At 41.9% G+C, this 12776-nt stretch overlaps 1 protein-coding gene and 1 long non-coding RNA gene across 5 annotated transcripts in view; both read right to left on the bottom strand.

The window, feature by feature from the left end:
- fnip1 (folliculin interacting protein 1) overlaps positions 1-8190 on the bottom strand; it is a 37045-nt gene extending 28855 nt beyond the window's left edge. For 2 of the 4 annotated variants that reach the window (XM_035177917.2, XM_035177920.2), the window contains exon 1: positions 7993-8190. In XM_035177917.2, coding sequence (XP_035033808.1) covers positions 7993-8084 — 92 coding nt within the window. In that variant the 5' untranslated portion in view covers positions 8085-8190. Of the gene's footprint in view, positions 1-5; positions 30-85; positions 6838-7992 lie in introns of those variants that run through there. The other 2 variants (XM_035177919.2, XM_035177922.2) reach the window with 2 other exon arrangements.
- Positions 8191-8590: 400 nt separating this feature from the next.
- On the bottom strand, positions 8591-9761 carry LOC118121791. The gene is made up of 2 exons (XR_004698396.1): positions 9629-9761; positions 8591-9514 (listed from the first exon to the last, which is right to left on the bottom strand). It is a non-coding gene; the product is annotated as an uncharacterized LOC118121791 (long non-coding RNA).
- Positions 9762-12776: the final 3015 nt, after the last annotated feature.

Raw genomic sequence — 12776 nt, 5'->3', positions numbered from 1 at the left:
CTCACATTGTTCTCAAACCTCCTTTCAACTAGCAGCACCATGCCCACTTGGATGCATGTAAGCCTGGTACATGACCAGTTCCTACCTGGGCATCATTGCGAGTCTGCCAGTCTTTCCCCAGCCCTCTCTGTTCCTCTATCTATCTCTCTCTCCTCTCTCTCCTCTCTCTCCTCTCTCTTCCTATTCGTCTCTCTCCTCTCTTAGCCAAAGCAGGGTCTAAGAATAGCAGTGAACTAAATTCACACAACAACATGAGACTGTCAGGTGATCGCAGGAGCACTGCTGTGTGTGCCACACAGTACAGAGGCAGCGACAGCAGCGAGCCTGGACTGCCGACTGCCAGAGAGCGCTGTGATGAGAGAGAGTGACAGTGGGGATTTGTTTGTGGGTTTTTTTCTAAATCCTGCTCTCTTGTCCCGCTCTCCCTTGTGGTCCCTCTTGTCCTTCCTTCGGTCTTTCTTTCCTCAATACATTCAAAACACATACTGTAGGTGCAAATGTACAATTCATGGAACTTAACAAAGACATTTTTGGAAGAAGGAGCAGGAAAACAAATAGCTCAAAGAAGTCAGACTATTCTGAGTGAAAACTTCCCAGACTTTTATTGTTCTTTAAATCTTGCTTTACAGAAAAAGGGAGAGTGGATGGATTCGTTATTGAAGTCTGTAGAAAGGAGAGAAGTAACCTGTGGGTTAGTGGAGAGAACTGAAAGTATTGTCACCACAGTATCTGCCACAAAATGACACCTTAATAACATTCACTGATTTATCTTATAAAGTGGACATTCAAAAAAAGTTTAATTCTCTTTAGGGAAATTAAACCCCAAAAATTGGTTAATGGGAATACCAATTCCATACTAATGGGGGCTACATATCTTGGATAATAGTAAATAATTAGATAATAATATATAATTTTTTCTGACAGTTATACAAACATTGAATGAAGCAGAGAGTCATAGCCAAAGCCGTTCATGGCCAAAGTGAATACTTATAAAGGTCACAACAAAGCAATCAGATTTCCTTGACTACTGCGACTACACTGACATCAGCCTACTTACTGACCTCAAAGACATCTGGTACTCTCCCCACTGCTACTGAACTGCGTGTGTGTGTGTGTGTATGTTAGTGTTTGTTGGAGGCTGACAGACAGTTACATAAATATCCCCTCAGTCCATGCTGTGTGACGTTCTTCCGGCTGTGCGTGAAAGAGGTCTCCGTTAGCTCCGGCACCTTGGCCTTACAACTACGACACTATTTTTTTAACAAACGTTTCAGCGGCCTTTCTGCCACAGATAACACCTGATGTCCAATGCTGCCACAAAGCAAATTTTAGCTGATAACAAGTACATCAAAGTTTATCTAGGTTATATACATTCAGACATTTAACTTGTAAAGGCTTGAAGACGCTTAGGGTAGTAAGGACTTCACTAACGGCCTGTGAACACATCAATGTGTTGGAGACAGACAGATATGAAATGTGTTAACACTCAACAATCTAGATGTAGTGAGAGCAGTACATGTTTACTAAGCTCCGACACTAATGATCAGTAACAAAAACCATCAAGTAGTTCCAGCTGCAGCTTCTCAGTTCTACCTGTTACCGAGCTTTGCTCTGGTCGGTAAAACCAACAAACACGTTGCGTATCAGCTGTAACTAATTAACTTGATAGCAGGCCTAAATTAAACTTGGCTGTTGTCAGTTTGTGTGCACACGGCTGTCGATGCCGTGTGAGTGTCTCTGCAGCTCCAACAAATCCAACGGAGTGAGACATCTTTAGTGTTTCACTGGATCGGGGCCATAAAAGCTTTGATCATGTTGCCGGTGATGGAGCTTTAATATACCTGTATGGGGGATGATGTTATTGAAATCTGTTGCTCATTCTGTGCTGTGATGCTATTTTCCCATGAATCAGAGTAAGACAACTATGACTAAATATGTATCACTGGAGTGAAACGGACTCTCAGTACTCACATGTAATCTTTCAGATACCTTTGACATTACAAAGACTGTACGTGCAGATTGTTATCTTGAAATACACACCTTAATACTTCTACTACAGATTGGGGTATCTGTGTAATACCATGTGCTGAAAATTAACACCTAATAGATTGACCACACCTTTGATACTGGAGAGGCCACTTATGAGAAGGTGAGACTCAATGCGTCTTGTGACATTAACACAAGTGCTGCGCCTTGAACTAACAATTGTTCAGCTATGGCTACACTCTAGAAGGGAGAGACTCCCTCGAGGAGCGGGCCCTCATGGCCTGGAAGCACCTGACTACCTGCATAGCTGCTAGTTTCGATGCTGGTCGTGTTGCATTAAAGGACTTCTGCATTCCAGCAGTCACATGATGCTGACTGGGGTGAGGACGCGGCAATGGACATGACTGCACCCAGAGCTACAATCTGTTCGGCTGGTTGGCTCTGAGGACTCGGCTTGAATCAATCATCATTTTTAGAGTCAAAGGGAATCTTTGTGGTTGTAGATGACAGACAAAAACCCATTATTGCATCTTTATTTTTATTTTTACACTGTGTTCATGCCTGTGTGTGTTTGTGTGTGTGTGTCAACTTGTGACTATGTGCACACTAGGGCTGTTCCTGTGCTGTGTTACAACACAGGGAGGATCACAAAGGGAGTGATAAGAGTAATGAGTGCATGACTCTGTCGCACAGAATCACATGAACGAGTCATCAAGTTAAACAGGAGGGAGGGGTGGAAGCGAAGTGGAAGTCAGGGTCTATGGTCAATTTAGCTTTTGGGGTGAAAAGCAGATTACCCTTAATGTAATTAGAGCAACAAGTATTAAACAAGAACATTTTTCTTTGTTCCGTTTAGTAATTAGAGGGCTAAGAAGTGTCATGTGATATCCGTGATTAATTGCCCAGCTTTGACACAAAGTGATTAAACTGTCAGCAGCACGTGCTGCCTCCGTTTTAAAACACCCCCACTCCCCTCCCTGTCATTTCTCCCCGTCTCATTTAGAGACTGAACGTGGGCTAATAAGGTGATTTGACAGTCTTAACTTTTTGGTTTTACTTTCAGGATCACAGCAGATGTATTAATCACAATGTTATCTGTGAGCGTTCAATTCCATTGGGGCAAAAACTAAATCTGAAATCAGGCATTATCCTCACTAGTAAGATAACTGTAGGAAGATGCAATGTTCTACAATAAACCCATTTCTATTCAAAAATGTCAGGTAAAATAAAAAGGCCCATCTAGAAAAAGTTGCCTCTAAATGTTCCAAAAATCCCTGTGTGTATAAATGTCACTGCAGAAGCCAGGATAACCCATAAACACCACTTGATGAAGCAACAACTCATAATTAAAGAATTCAATAAATCAGCTTGAAAAAGAAAGACAATCTAGGCCTCAATCTAAAGTAAATAGTTGAAATGAAAAAAAATATTTAAAGTCAAGTACATCATGTATTGATCTATTTGTTTTTAAGAGCAGTCTACCAATGCAGTATGACCTAGAGTAAATAGTATTATCAAGACAAACACTGGACGCAGTAGGAAGGGGAACAAAATCTCCACTGGAAGTTGAATTTACAGTATATTGGATCTATTCCCCTGAAAACTATTTGAAAATGACTGAAATTAAATGTCCACATCACTTGTAGAGTAGTAACACAGTCTGCTGTCCGTGTTGCTCTGGATCTTTGAATTGTTTATGAGGCCCCTCCGCCCTTGTATCACGTATCAGCATATTAGCTGAGAGAGAGGAAACTCATCACAAACAAAACCAATAAAAACTGCTCCAAAAAGTCACTAAAATACAGAATTGACATTTAACTTGATTTCATTGCCAGTATTATCATTTGTCAGTAAGGTCATATATCAATTTACTATAAATCAGTTGACTATAAATCAACCAATAATCCATCATTTTATACACCTAAAAAAAAAAACTTATCCTACAGTGTGTGTAATGTGTGCAGCCTTTGTACAGATGTCCCCGCAATGTTATGAGGACACAGAGACCTAACTAGATGTTAAGCCGGAATACTAGCACTCACCAAAATGCTGGTGTTTGTGTGCGTGTGTGCATGTGTGTCAGATGTGTACATGGCTTTTACATAGTTAAGTTGCAGTTCTGAGAAGCCTGAGTGTGGCCACTTTAAATAGTCCTGATAGGAACCTGATGACAGCCGCTGTCTTTACGAAACCCTAGCAGGCCTGCAGCTCACAAAAACACGTGGAAAAAAGCAACTTTGCAATGCAAAGCTATAATATATATTAATTTGTGATGCCAAAATGCTTTTAATATGCACATTGATATGCAATAATCATGTATTTAAAAAGAGTGTGAGGCAAACACACACATACCCCTCTCCCTGCCATGTGATCAATCCACAAACATGACAGCGTGATTGATGAAAGCCTCACATGACACGCTGAGTTCTGAAAGTACACGGTACGCCGATCAGGAACCTGAGAAGCCACTTCTTCTGCAGACTACCAAGGAAAGAAGCCTCCCTGGGAATAAATACATCTGCTGGTGTAACATGTTGTTCTGCAACATACATGTACGTACAATGTTGTGCATTTTCAAAAGGTAGGAGGATTCTGGGAAAAGTCAATATTATATTTCAAATTCCACACAAGGTTGTAGTTTTATTCCGGCAGTCAAGGTGAATAAAGTAAATTCTAAGCGCTGGCTTATAAAAAGGCTTAATTATTACTGTTATTTCTGATTAAGACAGACATGATATTGTTCAAATGATTTGTATATTAAATGTTTATATTCAGATAATCAGCATCACCTCATTTGTATAGAACTTCAAAAAAATACTTTTCCACTTAAAAATTTAAAAATCTGATTTGTTTTTTGAGGACTGACAAAATAATGTGTATGATCCTCAGCACTCTGGGCTGAACGTGACCGAGGTCGAGAAGGAAGTTTCCTCAGTAGGCAGCAGTGAGAGGTCAACAGTCTGAGAGTGGGTGAGCAGGACAAAGCTATTGGCTGAGGATCAGTCCTCTGACTGGCCACAGGATGAGCCAGGGGCTCTCAGTGTAATGTACAGTATGCTGTTCCCCAGTCAGGTGCCACAGCCAGGGAAACAGGAGAGGCTTTTTGGGCTTTCCTCCTAGGGTCAGCCAACCTGCTGCCCTCTGTGGTATTCTCGAGGGCACTGTGACAGGGTGATCGGGTTGCAGAACAACAAATTGCTATTTTTTTTAATTTCAATTTGTTGTCTGCAAGGCTTTTGATTAGTACGATAGTCAGATAAATGAGAGTTTTATACAGTATGAGATCAAACTCTATATTTGGATGTTAAGAAACAACTATTTTTTATTTCTTACATTTTGTCATGTATAAAGAAAACTATAATAAAAGCTTCAGGGAGTTCTGATTCCAGTGCGCAGCTACTTTTTTCTATTTTTATCAACCTGCCAAAGGTGTTAAAGTGAGTGCCTTTAAAGTTTATGTTCGAAGGACTGCAACAACATACCAAGCCAAATCCATTCAAAATACCTGCTCTCTTACATAAGCATTCCAGAGCGAAAACAAATACAAAAACAGGAGGTCAAGCTGCAGTTTTAAAACATTAATTCTCACATGAAGATTTAGAGAATATTGTTAATGTGTTCTTCTCCACCTCTCTGTCAATTGTCTTCAGTCACAACTTATCCTCTTTTCTATCCATCCTCTAAGTTTATCTGCTCAGTTCTTGACATTCAAAATGCTGCGCTACGATTATTTAATTTACTTCCCCTCCCATCATCCATGGCCATAATGCCTTTCTTCCACTCTGCCTCTCTCATCCTTCACTTTCCAAAACATATTGAATGCTTTCCCCTTGTCTTTTAAACAAGGTACTCTTCTTTAGCTATTTTCCCTCATTCTCAATACCAAACTAACTCAATCTGTGTTTTAGCCTTCCCCTGCTACCAGAAAGTGTCCTCTCCATCAGTCTCTCCTTCCCCTTGCCTTCGTCCCCTCGCAGTTCTGCCCTCTCCAGAGCACTTCATGCCTGATGAATGCGGAGCTCATGCCAGAGGTATGAGGAGCGCAGCTGACCACTGAGTTAACAGAAACGCCTGCTGTCTGCCTGTTTGCTCTAGGCTTGAAGCCAGCTAGCCACACACACATTTATATCACTGGGCAGTGGGCACAGGGCACCTTTAAGGTCAGGGAACGCGCTCTGGCACAGACACGGGCCAAAGTGCAAGTGGCACCATAAGGAGGTGAGGTTTCAGTACAGTACTGGTGCGTATATTCACTGTGGGTGGCGACACCGGAGCAACATTTCCAATGCAAGGGTATTTAAAACTAATAGGATAACTTTCCCCCTGACCTGACCCTTACCCCTGACCTGAACCTTACCCACTATATATATGTAGGAACATCCACAGGGAAACTGCAAATCATCTCTGGGAGTATAGAGTATCCTGCAAGCCAGCTCAGCATTGCTCTGACTGAGCAATGCATTGCTCAGTCAGGTTGAATTTAACCCTGGGGTATTTCAATAACAAGCACTTAAACTGCTTCTGATGCCACTGTGTCATGCTTCAACTGCACGGATTTACTTTCTATCTCAAATCAAATGCAGTTCAAGACAAGTTTTGACATCACCTATTCATGATACACGTAGCACTCTCTGTTATGGATGCACAATATGGTGATAAGCATGTTTTAATTTGGCAAAAGCTGCTTTACATTACATCACTGCTACAGAGATGATAATCAAAAATTGACCTAATGCAACAATACAATGTATTTTGTAACATGATAGAGCACAGACATCTTCCTGTGTCTTTCATCCACTAAAAGAGGTTCAATTGGACATTAGTGCAGACATAATATCTTGCATCTTTTTCTAATTGTTTTCAATAATTTTTAGAGAATAACCTCTTAATAAAAGCAATATAACAAAGGCTCAATATATATCAATATAATCCAAAGAGAGGAGGTTTAACACATAATTGATCCACCTCAAATTTTTGTTATCTGCCCATAAACTTTAAACCCACAGCCTTCACTCTGGAGCAAAGATCTGCCTTTAAACTGACAAAAAAACATAATTATCATCGCTATAGGCAGATATGACTTTTATAATCTTGCTCAAATCCTCCAGCCACCGTGGCTCTGTGTGTCTGGTTTGCACCAATGCAGCAGTCTCCAATAGGACATGGTTCGGTTCGTGCGGTGTGTGCATCACTGGTGTAAACTAGACGTGCACACAAAAACACCCACATCCGTCGCTTAATGCGCAACAATCACCGTCGTCTCTACATTGTGCATCACCGGTCTGCAGCGTGTGTACTGAGCCTGGAGGAGGATTAGCCCCCGGGACCTTGTCTGTCATCAGTGACCGACCGAAGAGATCACATGTGCGCCTACACCCGAGCACACGGTGTCCTCCCGCTGGGGTCACACCGCCGTCGGGATGGAAGACACTTGTACCAAGTTATCAAGGGATGATGGTGGGGGAAAAAATATGGACCTGACTTGATCTCGTTAGCGCGCAGGTTTCAGCTGATACGACCCAGGAGACGCAAAGAGGGGAACGGGGAGAGGAGGGAGGGATGGGGGGGACAAAGGAGGAAGACAACAACACTTGCTTCTCCAACTTCTGAACCATAACACCCCCCCAGCTGTAGTTCCAATGGGAGAAAGACGCGTTTATTATCAACTTACTGCCGGTTTATTTTCAACACTACACGCTAAGCGGTGGATAAAAAACTGCGTCGGCCAGGCGAGTCCCACCAGGAGACGGCGGCGTGCTGCAGTTGCCCCGCTAACGTCTGGTGCTTAGCATTAGCCTGCTAGCTAACCCCCACCGACAGGACACAACACGTCCTCCCGCACGTTGCCTTCGTGAGAGCGGACCAGAGCCCCGCCGCGTTTCGCCTGCACACGCAGCCGGCGGGTTAAACGTGTCAACGAGGACACGCGGGACAAAAAACACACGCTGCACACACATGATGGCGAAAGTGTCAGAGAACGGTGAACACAAGCAGGACGTGGCTGACCTGAAAGCTGGGTCCTCCTTGCTGCATCTCGGAGGCGGCGACGAAAACGCGTTTCTCTTGTTGAAAAGTTTCTGGAAGAGAGTCGGGGGCATTTTGTATTTTTAAAAAAAACAACAACACCCGGCGCAGAAAGCCTCTCTCTCTTTTCAAACCCGAGAGCAAAGCTCGCTCCCTGAAACTGCCTCCATGGATGTCACAGTCATATGACAGGCATTAGTCACAGGGCTGCTTGGTAACCAGTTTCCCTTTTTTCCCATTGGCTGACGTTACATTACTACAAAATAGCCGATTGGTCGGTATTTTTGGCCGCTTTACCACGTGGTCAGTGGATTCGCTTGTGTTGATGTTTTGTCGGGGATCGTGACGGCGTGAAATTTATTCCCAGAAAAATCAGACAAGTGCTGCTGCAAAGATCCAGGAAAGACCCCACATCAGGAGAGAGTCCATTCATAAAGAACCAGCACACAAAGACAATACAGCAGGATCCGATGTTTACTTACGCTTTACACATCTTAAATACTTTTTTTTCTGACGCCCAAGAGTAAACTTCCATAAAAATATACAGGACTCACAAATCCAGAATACCACACGCACACAATAACCTTAAATAAACTCACATTTGAACTTTATTCACCTTAAATTAACCGTTCAATAGAAGCCTCGTTCGCACACAGTCGAAAGAATACATGAAGATACATTTAAATATTTGCAAACAACGTATATATTTTCACAACACATGTATAAAACAAAAACTGTCAGGACAATAAAGAAAGATGGTTATTTAACAGGATACAGGTCTGACATCTAGTGGTCACATGGCTCCACATAGTTAAAGTGGTTGTGTGAAAAAAAGTGCATTTTCATTAACAGATATAAATAAAATATCTGGTTATATATTCATTCTTGGCCCTAAACAGAGAGGCACATGGGAGCACAGTTTGTATGGTGCGCAGACACAAAGTTAAAGGCAGCTCTTTAAATAACACATTTGAATAATACATATTTTATAATTACATTTTATACATTAAGTCTCATATACGTTGTTTTGAAGCTCATTCTTCCAGAGGAAACTTCACTCACAGGCCTCCTTATGGGAGAAAGGTGATGTTTTTTCATAGAGTATCTTTGCTTCAAATGTCACAGGACACCAGTCTCTATGTTCTTAGCAGCCGTGAGAGGAGAACAAAGCAATACTCCTGAGTTTGACACACCTCTCTCTCGCCCTCTGAAAGAACAGATCCCTGTCACCGACACTGACAAAGTCAAAGAACCTGGCTTTCTCCGGGATCCTCTTCACAGGCCTTTTCAGCGTCACCCTCAGCTGTGGCGTGTCGTCTTCAGAGTTCATCTCACCCACTCCGGGCGCCTCTGCGTGGGGCTTCACCTGCTCGCCCTTGCTGGGCCTTCGAGCTGACTCACTGGTATTTGGAAAGGTTGTTCTGGCCACTGAGATGCGTTTCACTTCTCGCACGACGGGGGTTTTGAACGATACCTTCTTCTTGAACAGAATAGGTCTTCTGAGCTGAGGAAGCAAAACTATGTTTCACCTTCACCACAATCCATGTTACTTTTGATTTGAGCAAAATACATGAATGGTGATCATATTTCAAATTACTTCTGAAGGTGACTTTCTTACTTTCACTGGAGTTTTCCGCTTCAATGTTTCTGCCCGATCGAGGATTGAAAGACACAAGATTTAAATTACATTGATGTATGACTCACATTGAGATTATGTGGCTCATTATGAGTGTTGTGATTGGTGAACAAACAGTAAACCTTCTGCCTGAAATGAGACACTTTACCTGATTTGAATGAGTCTGTTTGTATTTGGGTCGCAGCTTCAGGGCCTCTGTGGTTACAAAAGACCAGTACTGATCATGTAAATCAACCTAGTCAGCACTCAGGGACTTTTCCAGAAAATAAAATGATCTGACAAACTTACCGGATCTCACGATTCGTCTGCACATGAGCTGTGGAGGCATCTGCAAACAGAGGTTTAATCCTCATCAGACAATAGAAGACTGTTTAAGAGACATACCCACACACAGACATCAAGTTAGGTCACATTCACATTTTCTGTTATGAGCTGTAAAACAAATTTTCCCTCGCAAAATTATAGTTTTTCATAAAGATTTTTATAGAGGTTATTAACCCTGTAGAAGGTCTAAGCCTCATGAAACTTTCCATTTTAAAAGATTATTTTACCATCTCAGAATAGCGCTCAGAAGATCACATACCTCTGCCAACAACCTCCTTAAATGAAATCAAGCTGCCCCAAAATGCACACAAATGTCAGAAAAGAAAAATCGCAATGTTATAGAAAGTGAAAATAAATATGATGGATCTGCCTCCTAATCTGCATCCGTGCCAAAATGTTATGAGTTTTTTTCCTGACTCATATACTGCATCATTCCACTAAATTCTGTGGTAATCTGTTCTGTAGTTTTAAACTAAATGATGTGAAATAACGTGTGGGGGGGTTTTCTCTCACTCACCACTGATGGTAGAAATGTTGGGGAGGTCGTGCATGTGGATGTTCTGGGCGTGGCTCACATCCAGCAAGGTGGAGTTCTTTATGTCAAGATGGAGATCCAGTGTCTCCTCCTTCATGGGGAAAGTCAACGTTTCCACTGGGAAGAGAAAAGAAGACAAGACGAGAAAGAAAGAAAGAAAAACATTACAACAGAATAAACTTGCAAATTTGGGAATGGTATCAATAAAAATGCACAAACACACACACATACCATAGTTTTCTCTCCTGAAGATCTCTGGTGAGGGAAGGCTGCTGGAGGATGAGGAGGCAGAGGAGTAACAGTCTTCCTCATCATCCTCATCAAAGCTGAACGTTGCATCTGTCCCCGAGCTGGAAGATGTGACGCCTTCGGGGGTCACTGCCAAGTTTTGCTCCTCTTCTTTAACTACACTTCCACCACATTTAACAGCCTCTGGGTCAGGGGTCATGTTTCCAGTATATGTAGGGCGGCTCGAGTAAAACACAGATTTGCACTGGACATGCTTGGTGCTAGTCTGTGTGTAGAGGATGAGCGTTGGGGAAGAAGGAGACACAAACGCAAACACACAAAAAAGTATGAGAAATATTGGTAAGTCCTTTGAAATAAAAATTCTAGTATTCTGCAAATCCTCCCATATAATATTTGTGAGTGTTTGGCTGCATTAACACTCAGTGACCTCAGGCTGCACTTATCAAAGCTGGATTACCAACCAGGCAAAAAGCAGCCAACTGACCAGCAGACCCCCAGGGGCCACAACATCCCAAGGTTGACTCTGTATGACTAGTGTCCACAGAATTTGACCAATTGCTAAATTTGTTGGAAATGTGAAACTATAACAGGACCACCATCAAGTAGCTTGTGGCGCTGTCTTGTAGCAAGACTCTATCTCAAAATGTAGATGTTAGACATTCATTTATTTAGGTCCTGCTCAGAACTGGTATAAACATCTGTCCTGAGATAACTAATCACAAGTGGACAGGTCTGAAATGAGGAGACATTTACACATGTACTGTCCACATGTGATCGGATCCAATTTGTTTTAAGTTGCATTTTGACAGTTGTTTTCTTTTTTTTCTGTTGCAAAACCCCCGGAAAAAATATTAGATTAATTCATATTAAAAATGCGTTCCAGTCAAAACACGTATAGGTTAAATTTACAATCAAGAGGAAAAAGTAGCTGATTTGCTGAACTGGTACCTATTGATTTTCTGTCAATGGACCAATCAACCAATAAATCAATCAACAAATGATTTAAACTCCTCAGTTGGTTTCTGGGGACCAGGGTGAAAACATAAAGCAACCACGTATAGTAGAAGTTTATAGGGGCTCGACAGCAATTTATTTGTAATCATAGATTATAAATATGGTTTACGTTGGACTTATTATTGTCTACTTTATAAATATTGAGTTTGTTATTCACATATGCAGTGAAATATCAACGTGTCCTCACCCTCACTGGATTGGATGGTTTGACCGGGTGGTCGATCACCTCCTGCTCTTCAGCCTCCTCTGGAAACGCCTCATGAAGCCTGTTGGTCAGAAGTCTCCTGGGCTCTGGACGTAGTGAGATTCAACAGGACATGAATATGTATGCCTTTAATTCATACGTTCAGCCTTAAGCACTGACTCCAGTTCAGTAGATTTAGTATAAATGTATTTTATAAAGTCAGTAGTTTATGTCAGGTATAATTATTTGTGGTTTTAAAGGCAAATGAGCACAGATGCTCAAAAACTGGTGTAGCGAGAGAGAGAGAGAGAGAGAGAGAGAGAGAGAGAGAGAGAGAGAGAGAGTGTGTGTGTGTGCTCTTACTGTATCGTCTGCTCATCGCTGGTGTGTCTGGTAATCCTCTGCCCATGTGACTAACTTCACGCTTCTTTCGCCCCATTTTCCCCAAAAACCAACCGTCAAACTGAGCTAAATGTGACGTGGTGCCAACACACTAACGGCCAGATAACGTTAGAAGTGATGTCTCGAACACTTTGACCAGGATATTATCGGTAAAAATAGAGTAAGCTTTTCGTTTCCGGTCTCTGAGACGGATCCTAGCAACCGAGCACACCTGTCAATCCCACCTGTCGATCAGCTGCTGTGTGATGAGGTGAAATTATTATTTTTAATATTATTACTTTGAAGGTCCTTACCGGAAGTGCTGGGTCTAATTGCAAAATAAGAGGTTTACAAATATTATTTAATCTCTAATTCCGGTATCCACTGTCATCTAGTGGTCACACCTACAATTACATTCATTAAACATAAAATGAAGAATTCAT

Source organism: Hippoglossus stenolepis, chromosome 15 (assembly GCF_022539355.2).
Source record: "Hippoglossus stenolepis isolate QCI-W04-F060 chromosome 15, HSTE1.2, whole genome shotgun sequence".
In the NCBI taxonomy this organism is placed as follows: Eukaryota; Metazoa; Chordata; class Actinopteri; order Pleuronectiformes; family Pleuronectidae; genus Hippoglossus; species Hippoglossus stenolepis.
The sequence above is the reverse complement of the archived record's forward strand: the minus strand, read 5'-3'. Positions and strand labels throughout refer to the sequence as shown.